This window comes from Delphinus delphis, chromosome 5, assembly GCF_949987515.2.
Source record: "Delphinus delphis chromosome 5, mDelDel1.2, whole genome shotgun sequence".
Taxonomy (NCBI): Eukaryota; Metazoa; Chordata; class Mammalia; order Artiodactyla; family Delphinidae; genus Delphinus; species Delphinus delphis.
In genome coordinates this window covers 9,301,009-9,326,209 of record NC_082687.1, presented here as the reverse complement: position 1 = coordinate 9,326,209, position 25,201 = coordinate 9,301,009, and the positions used below count along the sequence as shown (strand labels likewise).

The following is a 25,201-nucleotide window of genomic DNA, read 5'->3' as shown; positions in this document are numbered from 1 at the left end:
ACTGGCAGGTATGAGATTTGATTATATCACGAAAGTGCTCCTCCTACCATCTTGTTGTGGCTTCTTCTTTATCTTTCGATGTGGACTATCTTTTTTGGTAGTTTCCAGTCTTTTTTGTTGATGGTTGGTTGTTGAGCAGTTAGTTGTGATTTTGCTGTTTTTGTGAGAGGGGGTGAGCTCAAGTTCTTCTAGTCCACGTCTTGTCTCCTCCCCTCCCTGTCTAAATGGTTTTAGGCAGTTAAGGGCAGGGGCAGAAAGCTCTTCTGAGTCTGCTGGGCCTTAATTGCTTTCAGCTTAAAATAATCTACCTGCCAAAGTAGCACATTTTGGGGTGGCACATTCTGCTCCTCGTCAGTCCCACCTTTAAAACTTCTCCAAGAAGTTTCACAGTCCAGAAGCTGAGCTGGTAGATTGCTCCTCTCACTGAACCAGTGTCTTGAGTCCTGAGAATAGGTCAATTCCGTTAAAGAGTTGTCTCACTTCAGAAGGCAGTGATGCAATTGGGCTCCCACAGTTAGGCCTATATTGTGCAAGCAATTAGATAGTCAATAAAAAAGCATTTCTGTGGAAACAAAAGAAAAACAAAGGTTAATGTTTGGAGCAGACTGTAAACCCAGTTTGAGTCCTAAGGGCAGCCAGTTAAGAAGATTTCTAGCTGTCAGGGCCAAAACATCTTTTGCAGTTTGAATATTTCTGATGGCATTGGGTGTTCAGGTAAACTTTCTGAGGGGCCCACACAGCAACAGGCATAAAGACTATACATGAGCTGCTGTGATGATTTCTGGGAAGTTTATATCAAGTTGTTCACATTTAGTTTGCAGAGATTCAGGAAGAGAGCAGTTTTTGTTCATAGTGATTCCAAGTCAAGAAGTGGGTAAAAGTTGGAACTATTAGCTTGGTGAGTTTTAGCCAAATATTGAAGGAAACTAGAAGAATCCAGGATCCAGTCCAGTTTACAGGTAGAAAACAAAACCTCAAAGACAATTAACAGCACTAGAATATGATATCCACAAAGGTATATTACTGAGACATGATGTTTCTCTCTACAGTTAGCTTCATTTCTACCAAAGATAACCATGGTAAGACTAATGTCTCTGCAAATTAAGTCTAGTTTCAACAAACTTGGCCTTATTATTTACATAAGTGCAACAAGAATAGTGGCTGACCATATAGGCTCTTTTAAATCTGCTTTGTTGGAACCTTTCATAAGGAATCTCAGATTTAACTTTTAAATGCCTCTGGAGGCTAGGCAGCCAAGCCAGGGACTTACCATCAGACTTTGCCTGCAGTACCGATACATTCGGGGTAATTCTTCTCCTCTGGAGGTCCCCAAGATATCTTGAGGTTCCTGCACCTGCCAGGAAGTGACTTTCCTTACTCATCTGATACGGCTTCCAGGAACCCTGTAAGGAAAGTACGAGGCTGGTTTTTCAAGGGGCATCATTGGCTCCATAAAGTCAACCTTAGTTCCTTAAACCTGTCTGGTCATATCTGACGCTGTGCACATTCTCAAATATGACATTCCAGTCAAAGCCTTGGTGTATAACCAATGTTTCCAATTGTGTCATGTTATGAGGACAGATTCCTATTGAACTTATGCCAATAATTGTAATGCCATGAAAATAAGAGTACTCACTAAGAGTCTCCAAATTCTGAAGGGATCAGATAGTGAGAAAGAGTAATTGTTGTATCTTCGTTCACAAAGGTATATTTACCAACTTGCTAATAGCTTAAGAGAGAAAGAAAAAGGTTTCCTTAAATCTAGAAAAACAAAACCAAGGAACCAAGAATATTTCAAACAAAAAGTCATAAAAGTTGTTCTCATCCTCATCAGTCATTCACTCCCCTGTAATTAATTCTTACTGATATTGATCTTCTGTTAGCAGTTTTATGAAGCCGTCAGTTTCTCCATTAGATTAATGCAAATTCTTACCCAGTTTAGTGGTATGATCAGAAAGTTATCAAAAACCTGTACTTGTTAGAGTCCTTTCCAGGAGTTTCTTGAAGGTGAAGCACTTTTGCAAGAAACCTTTTCCAGAGCATCAGAGTAAAAGAGTAACTGTCTGTAAATGACAAAAGAAAAGTTACAGTTAAAGATTTGATGAGAGTTCATTATAATGCAGTTAATAAGGAAATTTGATTATTTTTGTGACATACATCATCTTTTTTTTTTTTTTTTTTGCGGTACGCGGGCCTCTCACTGTTGTGGCCTCTCCCGTTGCGGAGCACAGGATCCGGACGCGCAGGCTCAGCGGCCATGGCTCACGGGCCCAGCCGCTCCGTGGCATGTGGGATCTTCCCAGACCGGGGCACGAACCCGTGTCCCCTGCATCGGCAGGCGGACTCTCAACCACTGCGCCACCAGGGAAGCCCGACATACAACATTTTAAAATAATAACTGGAATTGTGACTGAAAACAATACATATCATTTTTAGGAATTTTATACAATTTCTGGAATGCATATTAATGACATACATCCATAGAAATACAACGTAAAGAAGGGCTAGTACTTCTTGCCTGACAATACTTGCCATGGAATTAAACATCAAATAAACTTAACTAGTTTAACATCTCTCTTTTTTTTTTTTAAATATAAGGTGAGAGAACCAATCTTTTGAGATGTTCCAGGGACCCTCTTGAAAATCCCAGTTATTTCAAGGACAAAAAGATTTCATTTAGAATTTGATTTGGGGGATTCAAATAGGATCATAGGTCATTGTGGTACAATATTTAGTCAATCCATTTAACCAAAGTGACAACAAAATACTTTGCAGGCAGATATAGAAAGTTATATAATTGTTAAAAAAAATGAGTTCTTCTAATAGAGAAGACTGTTTTCGTAAGTAATCAAAGACTTGATAAAGAGAACATGAAGCACAATAAATTATTTTGATAAAATACAGAATCTTTAACCTCTCACAATCTTATGAAGAGCAGACTAGTCTAAGAAAATCTTGTTCTTGCAGATGAAAGAAAATCGTTTTAGTTTTACACAAATATAAGTAAACTATTGTTATTAAAGCTTATTTTTTAAATATTTATAATAAATGCATTCAATTTTAGCCAGTTTGACTACACAAGGCAAAATTCTCTTTTCCTATCCCTCCCTCCGTCTCTCCCCAACTTTGTATATCCACTTAGTTTGTCTTTTATTTTCTGCTTTCTCATTCTGAAATAATTACTTTATTTTAGGACAAAATTAGTCTTTTTCTCTTAATAAAAACATATCTCCATACCTCATACCTTTTCTTAGCCAAAAACACATCTTATTCCCTTGCATACAGAGTTTTTTTTTCTTTCTAGTAGTTTCAATTATGTATATTAATTAGAATTCTTAACTCTTGGAAACTTTAATATCTAGTGAAAACTAAGTAGGCAATTGTGAACTGTCACACTATCATTCCATAGACTGGCAAATTTAAGAGTACATTTCATAATTTCTACAAGTATATGCTTTCTTATAGTACAACTTTTTTTTAATGTGACACAAGACATTTTACTGACAGATCTAAATACCTTTAGCTTCTCTGTAATAAGAAGCCAAAAGTGGATAAACCTATGTTCTGTATTTTATCTTATTTGGAAATGACCTCAATGAATTTCCATCCTTTAACTTAACACAGCAAAACTCTAAATTACCAAAGAGATTTAGAAAACTATTGAAGTAGACATATCATAAACCATAATTATTTTTGAAAAGTTCACTTAAAATTTTTATCTCCCCTAAAATTATTTCATTCACTTGTTCTTAACAATCATATTTAGATTACTCATAAAATGTCATGGGACATTAAAGCAGCTAGCCATCATCTTAGGTTATTTTTCTTTCTGACAAATTCTGTAACAGAGACACATGAGCTTATTTGACTTTTAGTAAACCTAGGTCGAATAAATTATATTTAACGCTGAAAACTCTAAAGACATGCCGATTTTAATTAAACCAACAAACTTAAGCTAGCTTTTATTTACCAAAGATTGTCCCAGACCACATGAACTTGAAAAGCATTTGGGTTAGTGTCTATTATACTTCAGAGTGTTTAAAAATATTTAAATTGATAAGTGCCTGTTTTTCTTTAAGCCAGTTAAACAAAGTCAGTTATTTTTTATTTTTTGGGGGGGGGGGCAAACTAATTTTGGCAATACCATCCAGAGGTAGAAATATATCACATACACATAACATACATCCACAGACATATATAAACACACAGATACCAACAGGGACCCTAAATTTTAGCCAAGAATCAGGTACAACAATACAACTCATTAGCTCGTAAATAACAGTTGAATCCAAATTGTGTCTCTGGAAGATGGAACGAGTGAAGGTTACCACTCAAATGGCTAAAGCATTTTACTAATTTTTGTGGCAAGGACTTTCATTTGTCCGAAACAAGTAATCTTATGGAAGATGTGGATTAAATTTTCCACAAGGGAAATTTTATAGCAGTTTGTGTTTTATTTTAAAAAGCCTTTCCCCCCACCCCGCCTTTTGTTTACTTCAGTCTCAGAGGATGGTGGGCTGTGTTATTAGTTATATCCTTGGGGTGTTTACATTTCAAAGACATGGAAGATTTACATCTTCAAGGGACAAAGAAAGAATGTGAATTCTTTTGGAATATGTTTCTCTATAATTATCAGAAGTCTAGGGTAATTACTATTTTCCTTCTTTTTAGAACACTTCTGTTCCAATGTCCTGAGTTTTTACAATATGTGCAAGCATTTTGAGATGAATTGGGGAGGTTTGGGGGATGGTAAAGATAGGTGTGTTTTGAATTGTTTCTAGAGCTGCATTTCTGGTTTTGCAAAGGTTTGCAAGATAAGGACAGTTGATTTTAATTCCTCAAAGATTGGGTTGCAGCCTGAATACTGTCAAGGGGCTGGCCCACCCATCCAACTACTTTATCTTTAATTTGCTTCCTTATATCAGGGAGATTTCCAAAGAAGACGGAGCTTCAGGGTTTAACACAGTATGCCTTTTAAAAGTCTGGAAAAAGTCTTTAACGAAGGCCTTCAAATGTTTTCCTTTTCCTGAATGTACAATTCAGTGTTGGACCAGTTCACGTCAGGAGGAAAAAACTTCTACTGCTGCTTCTGTTGGCCCCTGAATATTGGCCTCAAACTGATCCATTTCCTGATTATTTACAGGAGGGCCTGGGTCCTCTGCTTCTTCTGTGAGAGTTCCCCTCCACCCCGCCACTGCCAGGAGCTGTCTGTTAACTACAACATAATTTTATTATATATAATCCAAAATAATTTTTATGGAGGGGAAGAACACACCTTGGCAGCTGTAAGTGGGACTGTGAATGTACATTAATCTTTTTAACTCCTCCCTAAATTTGGTAGGAACTGAAAGTAGAGGTAAAAGGGTTTTGTAATTTAACAGAACTACCACCATCCATAGACGTGAATTCTTGCATTGGGGGTCCAGAAAACATTTGCGAGGGACATTGGAAAGCCTGAAGCTGGCAGAACCCGATTACAGGGTCTTGTAATCAGAAAAGTAGATGGAAAAGTACAAGGAGTTGTAAGGGGCAGCGAAGCCAGCCCTACCACCCATCCCAAGTGATTCTGCTAAATTCACCTCCTGGCTTTCATGATTTACACAAGGAATCTTTATACCCTGGGCCTGGTGATCTGGACAGAGTGCTTTCTGCAGATCTTAACAGGAAAGGGAAGTTAAAACAGGCAGATGGGGCTGAACAAGACAAAAAGAATCCTTCATCTCTGTTGTTGTTGTCGTCTTTAATATAGGGGAACCACAGCAAAGCTTGTCTAAAGAGATGCCAGTCTCATGAGAATCATGAACTCACCAGTCTGTAAGCCTAGCTCAGACAACAAGCTTATAGGACCTATGCCTGTATTCAACCCTATGATTTTCCTCCTTATGACAAACAACACAAAAGACAAAAGAAAACAATGACCTAGGAGGAAAGGAATCAATAGAAAGCAAGAATACTCGTAACAAATCTTTACCAGAGTCACTATACCAAAGGAACTGACTCACACAAATAGTGTCTCCTGCTAATCTGAATCTAGAAAAAGGAAAAGGATTCTCCCCACTCTTGCTTCCACCAGATCCTGCAGGCAGAGATCCAGGAGACTGATGTGGTAAGAATTCTTACCTTCTACCAGAGCTTCCAGGATCTCTCAGCTGCAGCAACCCCAGAACAAGCAATGTCCAGCCAAAGGAGAGCCCCACATTCGGCAAACTATTGGGGAGGACAGATTTTCCCTTCATTCCTTCTACGCTCTTTGGTTGGTCTCGTAACTAAATTGACATAAGACAGATTAACAGGAGAAAAACAAATTAATTTCATACGTTTGAGAGCCCCACAAAGATACAGAACTCAAAGGCAGTCGGGCAATTGAGGTTTATATGCTACCCTGAGCTGAAGAATGGGATAGGGGCCCCAGCTTCAGAGGGGAGGAGGGCAACTCACAGGAAGGTGAGATGAGCAGGTCTTTGGTAATCAGATGTTTTCCCTGCCATATAGATGACGCTTTCAGGTAAACAAAAAGTTCTCTCTGGTGAAAGCTCTCTTGCTGGTACAGGCCTCTAATCTACGTTCTTTTAGGCAGTTATGGAGGATGTAAAAAGCTCTTCCCGAGTCTGCTGGGCCTCGACTGCCTTCAGTTCAAATTAGTCTACCTGCCACATTTTCTCCCCTTCAAATGCAACCAGTCACCACCCCATAGACTCCTGTTTCTTCTACAGCCTATTCATTTCTCCCAACCCAAACCTGGATAATTTCCAAGCAATGCCTAGATATCTTATTTGATCTAAAAACATTTGATTATTATTTTTTAGTTTATGGACTTTAAGTAAAACCCAAACGTAATATCACATTTTAAAAGTAAACAGGAACTCTTTAATTAAATATCCAGTCAGTGTTTAAATTCCCCCATCTCGTGTTTGTTTCTCTTTTCTCAAAACAGGATTCCAAATAAGAGTGAAATAAGGTTCTTAAGTTGTAATTTTCGAATGCTCTCTGAAGTCCACTTTAATCTATATGTTTCCCCAGACTTTTGTTTTTCTTGCAGTTTACTTGTTGAAGTAGTTATTTGTCCTGTATCATTTCCCACAGTCCAAAATTTGCTGATTGCATCCAATGACGTGCTAAGGTACAGTCTGTACAGGAAAGGCAAGATACATGTTTGATGGTTTTCCTGTGATTGCATTTTTTCCTGGTCGATTCTGGTTCTAATTTCTTGCTTCCATTATATATATAATCCGTCTCCTTACCTATGCTGTGCTTTCCTCATACTGCAGCATCCTATTCTGACCACTGGGTAGCACTTTAGTGAATATTTAGGGCCAACAGGCTATGTGTGAAGGATATGGTAGGATGGTGAAATTACATTGCAGCACAAGACTGGATAGAAAAATAGGAAATTGAATATCATACTCCCCTGTTCTTAAAGGATTTTGAGTAATTTTCTTTTATTCTGCAACTTCATCCCTACTATTTCCTTAATCCTCACTAGTTTCTCTAGCCATGCCCTTGGGGTGGTTTCTTTCTACGCACTAGAGAATTCATCAATGTTTTGATAAACAAAGGCAGTTCTCACTTGTGCTTTAACTAATACTTTTTGTTTTTTTTCCTCCTGGGTAAACTATTACAGCATGAAAGGTATAATGGCCCCACAGAGCATACAGTGCTTCTGAATAAACTTCTTTGATGGGTTTCAGCAATCAAATTATAAGATAATTTTGTTTAGCAGGAATAGACTCTTAACTGGGTCTTAAAGGAATAGGCAAGGCATAGTCAGGGACGTGAGAGAATGTCCTATTTCTCAGTTTCTGAAATCTATAGCTAGTTAAAGAAAACATTTTGAATGCCAGAATTCTTTTGGAGAAGAAGCTCAGGATAGTGGTTAAGGGCCCAGAGTCTGGAGTCACCTCTGCTAGTTTGAGCAAATGACTAAACCTCTGAAGCCAAATTTCCTTGGCAAGATGTGGCTAAGGATAGCCTGCCTCATGGGAGGTCTATGAGCTATTTCCACTTCATATAATACAGTTAAAACCTTAATGATAGTTTATGAATATTCATGTATTTTTATCTTAATGAAATCAGTAATCTCATTCACCAGAGAACAACACATAAAGTCTAGCAAACTTGTGAAAGCAACACATATTTATTCCTTTAGTGAGTAAAGATGCCTGAAAGTATCGGCGTCTTCTTGTGACATGTTGATACGTATTGACCATCCTGGTATTTATATTGCACTTGATTCCTCTTTTTCCCATTTATTTATGTGTCTTTACTTTTGTAGCTGACTTTCTGTCTCATCACTTATTTGACTTCTTTTTAAATATTATATTAGCATTTCCTCTGTGGCTTCTCAAATCCTTACCCACAAGTGATACATATTTTACTTTATAAACTGTAGATATTTGGAGTATGGTTTTAAAGATTAGGTAAATACATGCTCAGAAATACGTATACTTTTAAAAATAGCAGTTATTATGTACTTGCAACCTAAGTAAGTCATTATTTAAAATTAATAGGGATGGATTTTACTTGATCCCAATACATGATCAATCTAGCCAAAGGATTCACCAGCAACATTGACCATTACTTGGATGACCTTTGAGAATGCAACAGACACACCCAAATACACATACACACACATATCCAGTAACATTCACCAGTCTTAGCACCTCATTTGTGATAGAAAGCAAGTCAGTTCTGCCTATTTACTTGTCCAGTCTATATCAAAATCTTTTAACAAATTAGGTTAGAAAAATAAATCCCTAAAAGCTTAAAATGCAAAGAAACAGGAAATTTACCTTATTTTCCTCATACCTGACTATCACTAAAAGTTATCTAAATACTAATGAGAGGACTAATGATGTCATTGGCTCCTCCCAATTTAAAAAAGTTATTGCTGCCCCATTTTATCACTAAGGCTATTTGATGCTTAGAGAAAGCTTAAGAAACTTGTTCAGCATCACAGAAGATCTAGAATCTGTAGAAGCTAGCATCTGAACTCAAGTCTTGTGGTATTACAGCCCTGGTGTCTAACCACCAATCAGCAGAACCTATGTTCTTGACATGAACCAAGAGGTGAAACACTGAAAACAGTACCTTTACTCCATGTTTAGAAGTCAGGTATTTGGGGGATGGTTTATATCTTATTTAATTTATAATTAACTTGGACTTTTAAAATTTATAAAACAGGAGTGAGGCAGAGGTGGATGACCTATAAGCTTCTCTGCCAGCTAATGTAAGAATAAGCTTTAGTTTGACGTTTTCTCACCGTCATCCATTTCCTTATCCCTTTCCCTACCTGTATTTTCAAGATGAAGACATGGGGAGATGTTATTTACATCAGGCATAGTTTTAGACAGAAGCCACATTGACTGAGGGACTATCTCATATCTTTGAGCAAGTTCATATAGGCTCACATTGCCTCCCTGCTCTTTTAATTTTCAGTCACCTCTTTTTACAATTCCTTTTCTGGAATAAATGCAAAGCAACAAAAGGTATTTAATGAAGAACACTAATAAAACCATGACCACAACAGGTTGAATTTGTGGTATCCTAAGGAGATATAATTGGAAAACTGACCAAATAGTTGCGTTTTCTTCTGCCAAATATGTATGGTTTCAGTCTTGAAATTTGTTTTTTAAATTTGTTTCTTTGCCGTTATTAGAAATAAAGTATAAAATATGTATGCTTTTACATTATAAATGGTTATATAAGTTAAAAACTTACAAAAAGGTAAAAAACATGCACAGCTACCCAACAAAAAGTACTTTTCATATTTTGTTGTGCCTTCCTCCAATCTGTTTCACCTTTGTATCTGAATTCTACCTAGGCTGTATCCATAATATATACAACAACATTTATATACTGCTAAACATCGTATCCTAAAGAGGTTCTTAATTTTTATGTCGTAGTAATAGATGTTTTAATAATCTATTGAATTGTTGAATGATAATTTTCCTAATTCTTCACCATCCATTGAGCATTTAGGTTAACAATTTTTACTGCTGTCACTGATCCTGTGAGAAACACCTTTGTTCTCTAGCTTGGGACTGTTTCCCGAATGGTGCATTACTCGGCCAAAAAATTGTACATTTTTAGCGTTAATAACACCTGTTGCCTCAGTGTTTTAGCAAAGGCACTGTATAGTTCAGAATGCTAGCAGTGACACTAAGGAGTGCCGTTTTTATTACATCCCTTCCATACTGTATATAAGATTGTTTTCAAAATATGGTTGTGATTTTTAGAAGTGAATAATGGTACCTCCTCAAAGTCTTTGAATGCTTTTCATTTAAATATTAGAGTGAAGGAGCCTCCCAGGAAGGAATTCTGGAAGATACACCTGTGGATCCTGACAATGAGGCTTACGAAATGCCTTCTGAGGTAAGAGTTTATACACGTGAAACTCCAAAAATAAAGTTTAAGAGTTCAAGTTGGGTCCAATAATCAGTAACCCAAATCTGTCACTGTCAGATTTCCCTTATGTTTGTCCTTAAAGAGAATGACTTACTCTCTAGATGCACAAGTTAGCCAAATCCAGGACATGTATTGTGTGGACAGCTTTCAAGCTGTGAATGGTTTTTACGTTTGTAAAGAGTTAAAAAAAAAAAAAAAAGGCAACAGCACTGATAGAGACAGTATGTGGCCCACACAACCTAAAATATTTACAGCCTGGCCTTTTACAGAAAGAGATTGCTGGCCCCTACACTGAAGAATTATTTCACTAGACACTTTACCTTCTAAAACAAATGCCAAAATGGAAAGTTAGAGAAATCAACTAAATGCCAAAGGTAGTAATTATTATTTGCCATCCATTTCTAGTGAGATGTTTGCATAGTAAAAGTTACTCAAAAAAAATTAGAGAGTAGAAATATGATAAATGCATAGTTTGCAATGGATCAGTGTAACATTTTAAACAGCACACTTTAATTTGAAAGTAAGTTTCTTTAATAGAAAAGGTATCACAAGAGAAATTAGAAAATACTTTTAGATGAGTGAAACTGACTCAGGAAGAAATAGAAAATCTGAATACATGTCTAATTAAAAAAGAATGAATTATTAAAAAATCCAGCCAAGGAGAGAATTCCAGGACCAGATGGCTTCACTGGTGAATTTTACCAAACATTTAAAAAAGAAAAAATACCACTAATTACAATTAATGCCAATTAACTCATCATCCAAAAAAATAGAAGAGGGAGCACGCCCTAACCAATTCTGTGGGAACAATATTACACTGATATCGAAACCAGACACCACCACTAAAAATTGAGTTAACGTGTGTTGTAGTTAGGTTATTCTTCTTCTTCATGGCGTTATTACAAGGCATGTTGATAATCATTCCATTTGCAGAAATTGAGCTTAAATTATTTGCCTAATTAATTTTACCAATATTTGGGGGTCTTTTTATACATGGCACAATGCTAATAAACACTACAGAAATACAGGAAGAGTAACTGCTAGTACCCGGATGCAAGGAGTTTACACTCTAGTAGGTTTGAAAAACAAAAACAAGTGCATCCCTTCATTTATTCATCGTGATACCCCTAACAAACACTATTGACTGCCTTTTATGCACCAGGCATCACAGGGGCAAAAATATACACGATGCACAGAAAAGGTTAACATTTTACAAGATTTCTTTAGATCAGTCGGGAGAAGTTTTATAGCAGAGGTGGTAGTGATCTGCGTGGGAAGGGGTGGGAGGTATGATAGGCCAAAATGAAGGGAGGACATTCTAACACAAGGAAAACTCCGAGGCATCCATGTCTGAGAGTGCATGTGGATATGTCTGAGGCACAGTGAGTAATTAAATGTGGTTCAAGCTTTGAGAAGAGTGACAGATGAAGGATGCAGAGATGGGTCAAAGGCAAATTGTAAAGTACTGTAAAAGCCTGGCCATTTAAGTTTGTACTTCATTCAGAAAGCAGCTTGAGTTATTGGAAATATGTTTTTAAGCAGGATTCTGCTATTATTAGAGTTGTTTTTTAGGAGGACTAATCGGGCCCCTTTGGTTAAGACCATCAATATTTTTATTGTCTATGTTATCCAAGTTCTAGGGAGAGAGAAGGAGCTTTGGAATAGTAATAATTGAAGCCACAGATGAAGATGATATTCCCAACTGGGAAAGTAAAAGGAGAGAAAATGTGACTTGCCTTTAAATGTTGTCGAACCAAATCAGGTGATTTCTTAGAAAGAAACTAACACTTCAGTTGAAGAAAATGAGAGCCAGATAAGAGAGACCGGCTACTGTGTCCTACAGGACGAGGTCATATGATTATTAAATGGCGCATGTGGAAGTAGAGTTCAGACACCCTAACGCTGATCACAAGAATAATAATTCACTTTTATATTTGACAGGAAGACAAAACTATTAAAAAGAAGAAAATTATACTGGATGTAGCAGAATAGTTCCAGAACTGTTAAGACTATAACCTTTATTCAAAGTGGCAAGCCATGTCCCATCTCATTGTTGCCCTAAAGCCCTGATCACTGGTCACTTATACTAAAACTTCGTGTTGTCTTTCCGATTTTCCTATTATTAGGAAGGGTATCAGGATTACGAACCTGAAGCCTAAGAAATATCTTTGCTCCCAGTTTCCTGAGATCTGCTGACAGATGGACCACCCTGTACCAGTGCTCAGTTCCAACGTGCCCAGTCATGACATTTTCTCAAAGTTTTCAGTGTGTCTTGAAGTCTTCCATCAGCAGTGATTGGCGCATCTGTACCTGCCCCAACTCAGCATCTCGGTGCTTCCCTCCCACCTAATATATGATAGCAGGGTCTCTGTGTGCTGTGGATACTGTGGCTTCAAATCTAAAGTGTTAAATTAAATTAAACACACCCAAGTGACTGCCACTTATTTCTAAATCGCCACTAAGTTTTTGTTGCTGATGTTGAAAAATTGTGAGTGATTTACTATAATATATTATAAGATTTTCAGGTGTCTTTTAATGATTCTAAATATATTGATGTATTGTGAAATTTAATACATATAATACTTAAATACGTGAGCATGAAACTATGCACCTATAAATATTAACTATAAAATGTTAGTTTTGTGATGTGTTTTATCTTGTGTTTGTATATAAATGGTGAAAATTAAAATAAAATGTTCTCATTACAAAAATCTTATTTTTAGCCCATCTCACTTGAATAATAAAACCATGCTTATAAACAACATGCAATGAGAGCTGACACGATTAACTTGAAGTTCTTGATGGCCATTTGAAGGAGGATGGATTTTAGAGCAGTTTAAAAAGATGAGATGAAACATTAACCTTTTACTGGGGGAATTCCCTGAAGCACCACTGCCCAAAATGTGTTCTGATGTGCACTAGTACCTTAAGAGACCCTACTAAAAAAGTGGGTTCCCCTCCTACACTGTTGGTGGAAATGTAAGTTGGTGCAGCCACTATGGAAAACTGTATGGAGGTTCCTCAGAAAACTAAAAATAGAATTACCATATGATCCAGCAATCCCACGCCTGGGCATATATCCAGACAAAGCTATACTTCAAAAAGATACATATGCACCCCTGTGTTCATAGCAACTGTTCACAATAGCCAAGACTTGGAAGCAACCTAAATGTCCATCGACAGATGAATGGATAAAGAAGACGTGGTACATATATACTGGGCTGGCCAAAATGTTTGTGTGGGTTTTTCACAAATGAACTTTTTGGCCAACCCAATAAGCCATAAAAAAGAGTGAAGTAATGCCATCTGCAGCAACAAGGATGGACCTAGCGATTATCATACTAACTGAAGTAAGTCAGAAAGACATATGATATCATGTTGTGTAATCTAAAATATGACACAAATGAAACTAACTACGAAACAGAAACAGACTCACAGATATAGAGAACAGACCTGTGGTTGCCGAGGGGGAGGGGGGGAGTGGGGAGGGATGGAGTGGGAATTTGGGGTTAGCAGATGCAAACTAGTATATACAGAATGGATAAACAACAAGGTCCTACTGTATAGCACAGGGAGCTATCTATATCCAATATCCTGTGATAAACCACAGTGGAAAAGAATATGAAAAAGAATGTATATATATGTATAACTGAATCACTTTGCTGTACAGCAGAAATTAGCAACACTGTAAATCAACTATACTTCAGTAAATCAATAAATAAAACAAAAAAGTGGGTTCCACAGAATACAGAAGTGTAAGAAATGATACTGACTACATCCTCTTTAGGTAATCGTAAGGCACATTAACATTAGCACATTAAAGGCTCTGAGAGAACCTGGTTAACTTTAACCCAGGATTTTCTTTTTTTAAATCAAATCTTTTCCTTCCAGGAAGTACCTTGAAACATCTCTGGGAACTACCAGAGAATCGCCTTAATGTCTCTAGATTTATAAAAATCTCTTGGACTCCTTTAAATTCGGGTAAACATATGAATTCTAGGGTATTTCTTTAGGAAAGGTTTTTCTACTTAGGGAAAATCTGTTAATTCCCCATAGGTGCTGACAATAAACTTGAATGTCAAAAGACCTATACAAATCAATAATTTTTTAAAATCTTTTTAATTATTCAGGAGACAAATGGCATAGCCACTTTAAAAAGTCCCCAACAGAAAGTATAATTTTAAGAAACTATTCTAGAAGTGCTAGGCAGCTCAGATGTAATCATGAGTAATTTGATGTATATTAGGCACTGGCAAGGAGGGAAGGCAGAATGCATATAATGACTCTCTGCATGATCACCACAGAAACTCAGTCTTTTGTCTAACTGGAAAGAGACTACAGAGTGTTAAGCTGTTGTGTATGTAGTCTTAAACTGGAGAGAAGCGGTAAGTCTCTTGTTTCATTAGATACATTCATGAGGAAACCACATGGAAAATTACAGCCTTTCTGTACAAGGAGCCTTCGAGTACCAATGTGTGCACAGAAAATACCATGGGAAGATAGACACCAGTAGCGGTTGTCTTGAACCAAGCACTTAAACAAAATTTGTGCAAGGCACGTAAGCCTTTTCAGGATTCTTGTCTCACAGCCACTGCTGAGACATCTACCTGACAAGTGGCCTGAGGGTTAGTCTGCTCCCAGGCTTATTTTGCAGACATCATCCCCCCAAGTCTGAGTTATTCAGCCTCATACGCTCCATGGGGCTTTAGCAAAACAGGTCAGGATGGGCTTTGGCCACAGTTGGCAGCACAACAGTCTAATGTATGGTTTGGCATTCCAAGTCAGATCTTTTCAAAATCTCCCACCAGTATGAGATATATTCCCCAACCTTCTGGCTCATCCAGTGGCTAACTATTGGATCAGCACACACAAGACACATACACGTGCTTCAGGACAACCATTAGTTCTCAGGGATAATGCTTTCCACATCCACACTGAGGAAGAAAAACGCAATGTTCTGACTGAAAACTTGACAGACTCCTCCGTCCACCACACTGACACCACACTCTTTCTATGTGGGATGAGTTCATCCTACTGTGTTGTTTCTGTCTTGGGCAGGAGCACAACAGGGCTGGTACCTCCCTGTTTTCTCTGTCCCTGGAATTTAAATTGGAGATACTTTTTTTTATTACTATGTGTCAAATATAGATGTAAGTAATTTATCAATCGTAACTTGTTTAATTCTCAAAACAGCACTAAGTTCCAGTACTATCCTTAGTTTATATATGAGCAAACAGAGGCACCTGCAGGCTAAGTAATGTTCTCATAGCCACAGAGCTAAGAAGTGGCCAAAACAGAAGTTCGATCAATATGGGGCCAGAGTCTGTGCTCTCAGCCCCTAGGTCACATCATCTCTCAGAGTGGGGACATACAACTATGTCAGTAACCCCCCAGAAGTCTAGAGAATGTGATAGTAGCCTTGCTTTTCTAGATATAACTATTAGTATATTTCTAGCCTTCTTCAGGCATCTATGTCTAGAATAAGTCATATTCATGTATACGGAGATTTATTTCTAATTCTAGGAGAAATTAGCCAGCTCCTGACTAACCTGATTGATCCTTCCTTTTAACTAAACTATGCACATCCTGTCGCTAGAACTAAGTTATTTATTTTCAGTAGAAGATAAAAATATCAACATAATAACAGTAGTCTACAGTAAGGCAGGCTTTTTCATCTTCCTGTTGCATCATGGGTACTTAGCTTCTGTCAAATGGCAAAAATACATATACATAAAGTATAAATAAAACTGTTCAATTATACATATTTATTAATGTAATGGCTGAATTTATAAATGAATAAACTGGAAAGTACATGAATTAATAATTTATATTTTTAAATTATATTAAGCCTTGATTTTCTAGGTATATTTTTTGATATAGTAATGCTCTGTTTTATCCTTTGAGTAAACCTAGATTTCAGGAATCCAAATGCAATAGAATAGCTATAACACCAAAACTATTTCTAAATATTATTCTAGTTCCAGTATCTCCTGTATAATTATCTAAGATTTTCTTTAATGTTTCTTTGCTGCTACAACACTATCTTTGATTATTTTAAAACCAGTGGTACAGATGGTATATTGGAAGCAGTTAAAAAGCATTCCTTCAAAAAGTCCAGTTTGAGCCTCTAGTAGGTTTTGCTGATATAATATGCTTCTAAAGTCAGGAAGGATTGCATAGGGGATTTCCAAAGTTGATCCTACAACTATGGTTAATACACTGAGCTAGGTCTTCTTATGAACCTTATGAAAATGTATTCTCTGATTCCCTTAAAGGTCAGTGACCAGAAATTCCCACTGTTTCTATGGCAACACAGCAAGATACAGTGCCTTGGAAATGTGCTGCATTTTAATTAGGTTCCTCTAGGGCTTCCTAACTGCGTTTTGCAGGTAGATTAAATACCAGGTTGCTTTATATCTTGAAGTGAGATGAAAGCTAGCCCATCTGTAAATGTCAAAGCTAAACTGGGCTCCAGTAAAGTCAAATCTAAACAAATATAATAGCAAGTCTATGTGTTTATATTAGAAAAGAATACAACATTCTTTTCCAAAAATAATCAGGGGTGCTTGCTTAACTAGGTTGGCAGGAGTAGTAGTGAGGATCCTGGATTCTAAAAGTAGACTATGTAGGTTTGACTCCCAGTTATGTCATTTACTACCTGTGTTACTTTGAACAAGTTACTTAATCTCTTGGTGTTTCTGTTTCCTTGTCTGTAAAAATGCAGATGACAATAATAGTACCTCATAGCAGTGTTGTGTGGATTAAATGAGTTAATATAAGTAGAATGCTTAAGACTATCACTTGCCTATGGTAAGTGATCAATGAATCAGTGATGCTATTAGTAGTATTAGTACAAGTGGTGGTGGTAGTGGTGATAGTAGTAGTAGTAGAGAACACTATATTTTTAAAGATAAATAAGAAATAAATATTTTAAATGTGTAGATATATTCATTTATATATCCTAATATAAAAGTTATAATAGCCAATGCAATCTAAAAAAAGAAGAGCAAAACTGGAGGCACCATACCCCCTGATTTTAAGCTATATTACAAAACTATGGTAGTCAGAACAGTATGGTACTGGCAGAAAAACAGACAGACAGATCAATGGAACAGAATAGAGGGCCCAGAAATAAATCTATGCATATAGGGTCAGTTAATTTACAACAAAGAAGCCAAGAATATACAATGGGGAAAGGATAGTCTCTTCTATTAATGGTGTTGGGAAAACTGGACAGCCATATGCAGAAGAATGAAACTAGACCACCATCTTACACCATACACCAAAACTAACTGAAAATGGATGAAAGACTTGAATGTGAGACCTGAAACCATAAAATTCCTAGAAAAAAACGTAAGCAGTAAGACCTTGACATCAGTCTTGGCAATTATATCTTGGATTTGACAGCAAAGGTAATAAAAGCAAAAATAAACAAGTGGGATCACATCAAACTAAAAAGCTTCTGCCCAGCAAAGGAAACCATCAACTAAATGAAAAAGCAATCTACTGAAGTGGAGAAAACATTTGCAAATCATATATCTGATAAGAGGTTAATATCCAAAATATATACAGACTCATACAGCTCAATAGCAAATAATTCAATTGAAAAATTGGCAGGAAATCCAAACAGGCATTTTTCCAAAGAAGATGTACAGCTGGCCAACATGTACATGAAAAGGTGTTCAATATCACTAATCATCAGGGAAATGCACATCAAAACTACAAGGAGATATCACCTCACACTTGTTGGAATGGCTATTATCAAAAAGACAAGAGAAAACAAGTGTTGGCAAGGATATGGAGAAAAGGGAACCCTTGTGCACTGTTGGTGGGAATGTAAATTGGTATAGCCATTATGGAAAACAGTATGGAGTTTCCTCAAAAAATTAAAAATAGAACTGACATATGATCCAGTAATCTCACTTCTGGGTATTTACCCAAAGAAAACAAAAACACTAACTCAAAAAGATAGATGCAGGACTTACCTGGTGGTCCAGTGGTTAAGACTCCACGCTTCCACTGCAGGGGGCATGGGTTCGATCCCTGGTCAGGGAACTAAGATCCCTCAAGCTGTGGCACTGCAGACAAAAGAAAAAAAAAAGATAGGTGCATCTTCACATTCATAGCAGAGTCATTTACAATAGCATAGATATGGAAGCAACGTAAGTGTCCATCGATAGATGAATGGATAAAGAAAATTTGGTATATACAGTTGACCCTTGAACAACATGGGTTTGAACTGTGGGAATCCACTTATATGTGTTTTTTTTCAATAGTAAACACTACAGTACTACATGATCCACAGTTGGTTGAATCCACAGATATGGAGTCGAGGATATGGGGGGGTTGATAAATTGCATAAAAATCTTGACTGTGCAGAGGATGGGCACACCCTAACTCCTGCATTGTTCAAAGGTCAACTGTATGTACAATGGCATACCATTCAGCCATAAAAAGAAGGAAATCTTTCCATCTGTGACAACATGAATAGAACTTGAGGGTATTACACTAAGTGAAATATGTCAGGCAAATATTGTTTGATCTCACTTATGTGTGGAATCTAAAAAATAACCCCCAAAATGGAACTCATAGAGAATAAATAGGTGGTTTCCAGAGGTGGTGAGTTGGGGGCGGGGGGGCGGGGTGTGGAATGGGTGAAAGAAGTCAAAATGTACAAACTTCCTTCCAGTTATAAGATAAACTAAGTCATGGGAATATAATGTACAGCATGGTGACTACAGTTAATAATAGTATATTTGAAAGTTGTTAAAAGATCTTAAAAGTTCTCATCACAAGAAGAAACATTGTGGTAATGAATGTTTACTAGACACTGATCATTTCACAACATATACAAATATCAATCTTTATGTTGTACACCTGAAACTAACATAATGCTATATGTCAATTATATCTAAATAAATAAATCATACATAAATAAAACAATAATCAAGATTAGGATAATGGTAGAGCCACTCTGGAGACTTGAGCAGAGATTATTTACTAATAGCTATGGGAGGGTGTTAATGGTTTAATAACCAGTATGAGTATTCACAGAATATCACCTAGCATCAAAGAAAGTTACTTACTACGAGATAAATATGTACCAAATGCAAACACTGTATTTATGGGACACATCTATCTTTAGACCCAGCTATACTCATCAAGTCATACATCTTCACATCCAAGTGAGATGTGTTTGATATTTATATTTATATGATATATTCATATGTTCACTACTTTTGGTTCTGGTCACTAGAAAAAAAGACAAGTGTGTGTGTGTGTGTGTGTGTGTGTGTGTGTGTGTGTGTGTGTATATCTATCTCACTAGTCTAAAACAGATTATTATCAACCACAAAGGAGAAAAACAGCCACTTGAATTTCCATCTATTTCCCAAATCTCATTCATTTCCCATTATCTTCCCCCACACTCCTCTCACTTGGTAACTCTCATTTTTTACCTAAAAGGAGGCAATATTTTACATGAAAATGTCTGCATTCTAAGAGAGGTAACAGAAATACCAACAGTCACAATGGAAAAACATTGTTTCTTTCCTCTTTGTCTTTAGCAAGTGCCTAGGACCACTGCTGAAAAAAAGCAAGTGAGCTGCTAAGATGCCTGCCAGGGTTCTGTGCTGTCAGATCATCCTCTGCAGCATACTCGGAGAGTCAATCAGTCGGACAAAGCACACTTGTCCTTTTACCCACTGGACTGTCTGAAACAGCCTAGGGAACTAAGTTAGAGTGGCAGAAAATTACTATTCAATACTACATTTTATAACAATGATCAACTCTTGGGGTAAAAATAACCAAGGACCAAATCCAGACAGATGAGCATCTAGAACATATTTTTTTGTCATATAAGGCATCGCCCAGATCTCTATAGAAATGATCAGGGCAAGTCTTGAGAGGCTGCCAAGCATTTGTAGTTCAGCAGGACAGACTCCTGCTGTTGAAGATGGACTGCCATGTTGAATGATGACAGATCTGGCAAGTCTCCTTGGCATGCTTCCCCAGCAATCAGCCGTGGGCACCCCCAGCAGCTTGTACCAAGGTTTTAGCTAGGCCATTTGCCTGAGAATGATGAGTAAAAGTACGAAGCTAAGGTTAAAAACCTTTTCCACAATTTTCTTAATGTCATCGAAACCAAAAAAAATATGATTTAAAGCGTTTGTGTATTATATATTGTTAATAACTGATGCTGAGTTCTGATTATCAGAGCAATGGTTGGAGATGAAATATTGTTGGATACTTGGTGTCATTCTGAGAAAGATTCTAGTACAACTCAAAGCCGTGTCAGTCATGTCTAAGAACAGCTCTGCAAATCAATATTAAGGAGTTTTGATCTAGCTGCTTTGTACTGTCCATGGTGAGAACAGACATTCAAACGCTACACTCTTGGTTTTACACTATCATACCTAGTTCCAGGTCATTAGACATAGTTTTTAGTCACTGTTTTCATGCCAACAATTCCTGGATGCCCTAGGGACAGTTTACTCAAAGCAATTCTTTCTGGAATAACAGTTTCCACATAATAGTCACCTTTTTATAGATGACAATTCATATTGACAGTTTGCAATTGACTTGAATTCCTGGAGCAGTTTCTTTAGGGATAAACCTCTCCATCCCTACTCCCACACACACCTATCATCAGCTTAAGACAGACCAGTCTTGCAATCTTGCATATTTAACTATGGAATGCATTCAATATGAAGTTGTCGATGCTTTACTCTTCAACAGTTAATATCTATAAAATGTTTCTGATTTCTGAATGCATTTTTTGTTCATATCTAACCTACATCCAAAATATTCAGACCTCACTTACAATAACAATGAACAAAGTAAAAAAAATCACTCTGGACTGTCAACTAAAGCTGAAATTTTTTAAAAAGTGAGACATCACTTATAGAGAGTGGAGAAATAAGCCTACTGAGAATATGGTGTGGAACAATACATTTAAACCCTACATTTAGATCTAAGTTTCTTTGTAGCCAAAATCTGAACGTGAAACACGCAGGCTGTATAACTTTCAGTGCCTGCAGGAAGAAGATATTTTGTTATTGTTGCTACTTGTGATTATTCTTATTATTATAATTTTGCAGAGGGGCAGAAGAGCCATTTTTTTTCTATTTTATGTCTAGTAGAAATGTATGACCAAACAACTCTTTTAAAAACGTAACACAGTCAAATAGAACCCTTCCAAATCATTACCACCCACAGTCAAAGACATTCATAATCAAGTTCTTTCCTGAGGAAGAAATAGTCAAGGCCCCAGGCTCTCCTAAGGATGGGTGACTGGGCAAATTACACTGACTCCCTCTTTAATGCAGGCCCACATTACGACCAGAATAGACAGAGATGGATGTTTTACTTTTTAGAATTTCTAGGTTTCTAGAGCAGTGAGGAAAAGCCTCAAGTGATGCCTACGCAGTGGCAGAATTAAAAACATTACTTTTCCTTAAGGGAGAGGCCCGGTGGAGGGATCGATACAAATTGTGAAGGTACCTCACAACAGTCAGGTATAGAAGGCTCAGATGCTTTGTAGTACAGAACATATTGGGAGAAAACACATTTTGAAATGCACACATCTGTGGGAAGAAGTAAGTGCTGGGAAGAAGTCTAGCTATACAGGTAACAGGGAAAGAACTATCCAATAAATGATAACACACTAATGGTCCGTCCAGGCAGCGTCAGGGAATGCTGACAGCAGCACTACTACAACCCAAAGCCAGGGAGGGGTTCTTTAGCGAGATTCTGGAGGCTTCTGTGAATTGGCAGGACCAAGGTCAGGCTACAGATCAAAAGGCTGGAGTTCTGAAGAGAATAAAAATAAGCTCTACTTAAAATGCCTTATCATCATGTCAACTCAGTAGCCTAAAATGTCAGCCTTGACTCAGAGGTGTTTGGCAAAATAATAAGCCAAGTTCTTACATGGTCTTGATACTTTGAAAAATTTAAAGTTTTAAAGAAGGATTATATAGAGAATTTTGTTCAGAACCAAATGATTTCATACGTATCTTAGGCTGAGGTAAGACAAAAATATGAAAAATGTATTTTTTTCATGTATTTGGACCTCACAATCTCTGAGATACAATACTCCCTTTGCAGAAGTTCACTCTTTGTTTTGTTTTCTTTCGGGGAAAAAAATCAAAGCCTCCTAACATACGAATTCCAGGAATCTGATTGATTGGCATTGTGCTTTCTGAAAATCCTCAAAGCACACATTTGAAAAAGTTCAAATTCCTAGGTGGACTCTTGACTGAATTTATGTTGCCTGTGGTTATCTAGTTAGTTTTCTTTTCGGTGGATGCCTTCATTCTGTTAAGTTCAGACAGAAGTTGGGAATGGAATTGCTATAGTGAAATTCCCCAAGTGGTAGCAAAGAGAGAACAGTTCAAGAGAGTCTAGATTGTTAAAAGGTACAAAAAAATTAGGAGTGAGACCAAGTCAAGATCTAGGATCTAACACAGATGTAGGAAGACTAACCAATCTCAGCAGTTCTGTATATCAGAGTCTAGCAAACAAATTAGTGCCGACAGCTCTCGGAGAAGACTGATCCCACCTTTCCTCCCCAATCAGACCTTCCCAGTGGTAAACAAACAAACAAACCAACAAATAAAAAACCCTGCCTGACAGCTGAGGATTGGCTGAGGATCAGAAAATCACTTTATAATGGTCCAGTGCCTTCATTTTATAAATGAGCAAACACCCAAGATTGCATGCACTTGCCGTTTTGGCTAGAATTAAAATAAACTTTCAACCAATAATACTTTATTGCTGCAAAAACTATTCCACGTGAAATCCACCCTAGCTCATGACAATATTCTAGTATATGTGTCTAGAAAGGAAAAAAGTTATTAACACTAAAACCAAACGTACCCTGGAAACATAATAATGCTTCGAAACCTTGACAATTCTCCTATACAACCGACTTAGGATTCACTATCTCCTTCCTCCAAACCACTATATCCATTATTACTCCTAACAACTTCTTTATTGCTTGTGGGGAAAAGTATATAATTTTAAAGTAATTTAAGCATAATAAATTTACATATAAGTGTACAAGAAAATAAACACAAAATTCAATGTCTGAATTTTAAGCAGAAACAATAGGAACTTAGTATTTAAGAATGACCCAGTATACTCACACAAATATAATTTCATCAAGTTCTTTACTGAACACATTTTTAAACTTTCATAGTACAGTTCCAGGCAGAAACTTGCTCAGAGTAAATATCTGAATGAATGACTCAAGCTATTAGATGTTATTTCTAAGTATCAAGTATCTTGTACTGGATGTATTAAGACTGAGATGGAAAGAAACCCATTTGTACAATTGACAAATATGAAATCATGACTAAAACTTGTTATATAACTCAAGTAAGAAACTGATAGCATAGATAACCTTTCAAGTGCCTACTATCAAGTAGAATGATGTTTATTTTCAAAATGGTATTTCTCTGTTCTTTAAACCATGACCAAGTTATCTTAATCCTTTAAATAATCATTTAAATAATTCTTAATCCTTTAAACTCTAAATCATTGAAAACAAAAGAGGGGAGTGCTAATCTTAGGAAAAGAAAAACCTCAGTCATCTCAGGACACCATCAGCTTTAAAAAAGACTACTTTTTTGGGAGTATGTTTGACATTTTCCACGTATTTCAAGAAGGTTCTATACTGATCTAAAATTGTAGCAGATGGAGAAGCAGCAGGTGTGAACTCAGCAAATATACAAGAGACAAGATTCCAAACTAGGCCAGCTACATAAGGCCTTTCACATTTGAGGTTAAGTAATGGATATACTTTAGAAAAGATATAAAATTGTGTGTGTGTATGTGTAATGCGTTAAAAATTATGAGAGTGTTTTTCTATATGACATGCCATGGATCTAGATCCTAGGACAGGGAATATAAGCAAGAAAAAACAAAGGTAAGAGTTAGACACAAAAGTATTAAGAAGAAACATACCCCTGTCTATTGTACCAACTAAATCAATACTTATTGTGCCTTTAACCACAGGAATATGCTTCTCTAAAGGCCAATTTTAATTTATTTCAACAACCTCATCCCCAAAACTTGTTCCACCGGTTATTCTGAAATTATTTTAAAAATAAAAACATACTATTTTAAAATCAGAATCCCTGGGTTTAAGTTACAGCTCAACCACATGCTAGCTATGTAATCCTAGGAAATAGGTTTGTATCTCTGAAAATTAGATGTAAATTAGAAATAATGGTATTTACTACATTTGGTTATAAAGATTAAATGAACTCTACTATATTAAATTACTCTTTATTACATATAGTATTTCTTCATTGCTTGTCTTCAATGTTATAAAAAAAAGTAAAATTTTTAAGAGTAAGGTGTAATAGAATTAAAATGATATAATTAAATGATAATTAAAATGATATAAATATTATCCAAATAAATATACACATTTGAGCTTAAATGTAGTAATTCCTTATTCTACTATGATGAATATTATAAAAAGAGAAGAAAAAAACCCAAACCCCAAAAACAAAAAACCAAACAAAACCTCGACAAGGGACAGGAGCTTCAACATGGTGGAAGAGTAAGATGCGGAGATCACCTTCCTCCCCACAGATACCAGAAATACATCTACACGTGGAACAACTCCTACAGAACACCTACTGAACGCTGGCAGAAGACCTCAGACCTCCCCAAAGGCAAGAAACTCCCCACGTACCTGGGTAGGGCAAAAGAAAAAAGGAAAAACAGAGACAAAAGAATAGGGACGGGACCTGCACCAGTGGGAGGGAGCTGAAAGGAGGAAAGGTGT

At 36.7% G+C, this 25,201-nt stretch overlaps 1 protein-coding gene across 6 annotated transcripts in view; it reads left to right on the top strand.

Annotated features, from left to right (window-relative positions):
- The window catches only part of SNCA (synuclein alpha), a 129,976-nt gene extending 116,842 nt beyond the window's left edge, over positions 1 to 13,134 (top strand). For all 6 annotated transcript variants that reach the window (XM_060011601.1, XM_060011600.1, XM_060011599.1 and 3 more), the window contains exons 5-6: positions 10,291 to 10,371; positions 12,531 to 13,134. In XM_060011601.1, the coding sequence (XP_059867584.1) occupies positions 10,291 to 10,371; positions 12,531 to 12,563 (114 nt within the window). In that variant the 3' untranslated portion in view covers positions 12,564 to 13,134. The remainder of the gene's footprint in view (positions 1 to 10,290; positions 10,372 to 12,530) is intronic.
- The last annotated feature ends 12,067 nt before the right edge of the window (positions 13,135 to 25,201 follow it).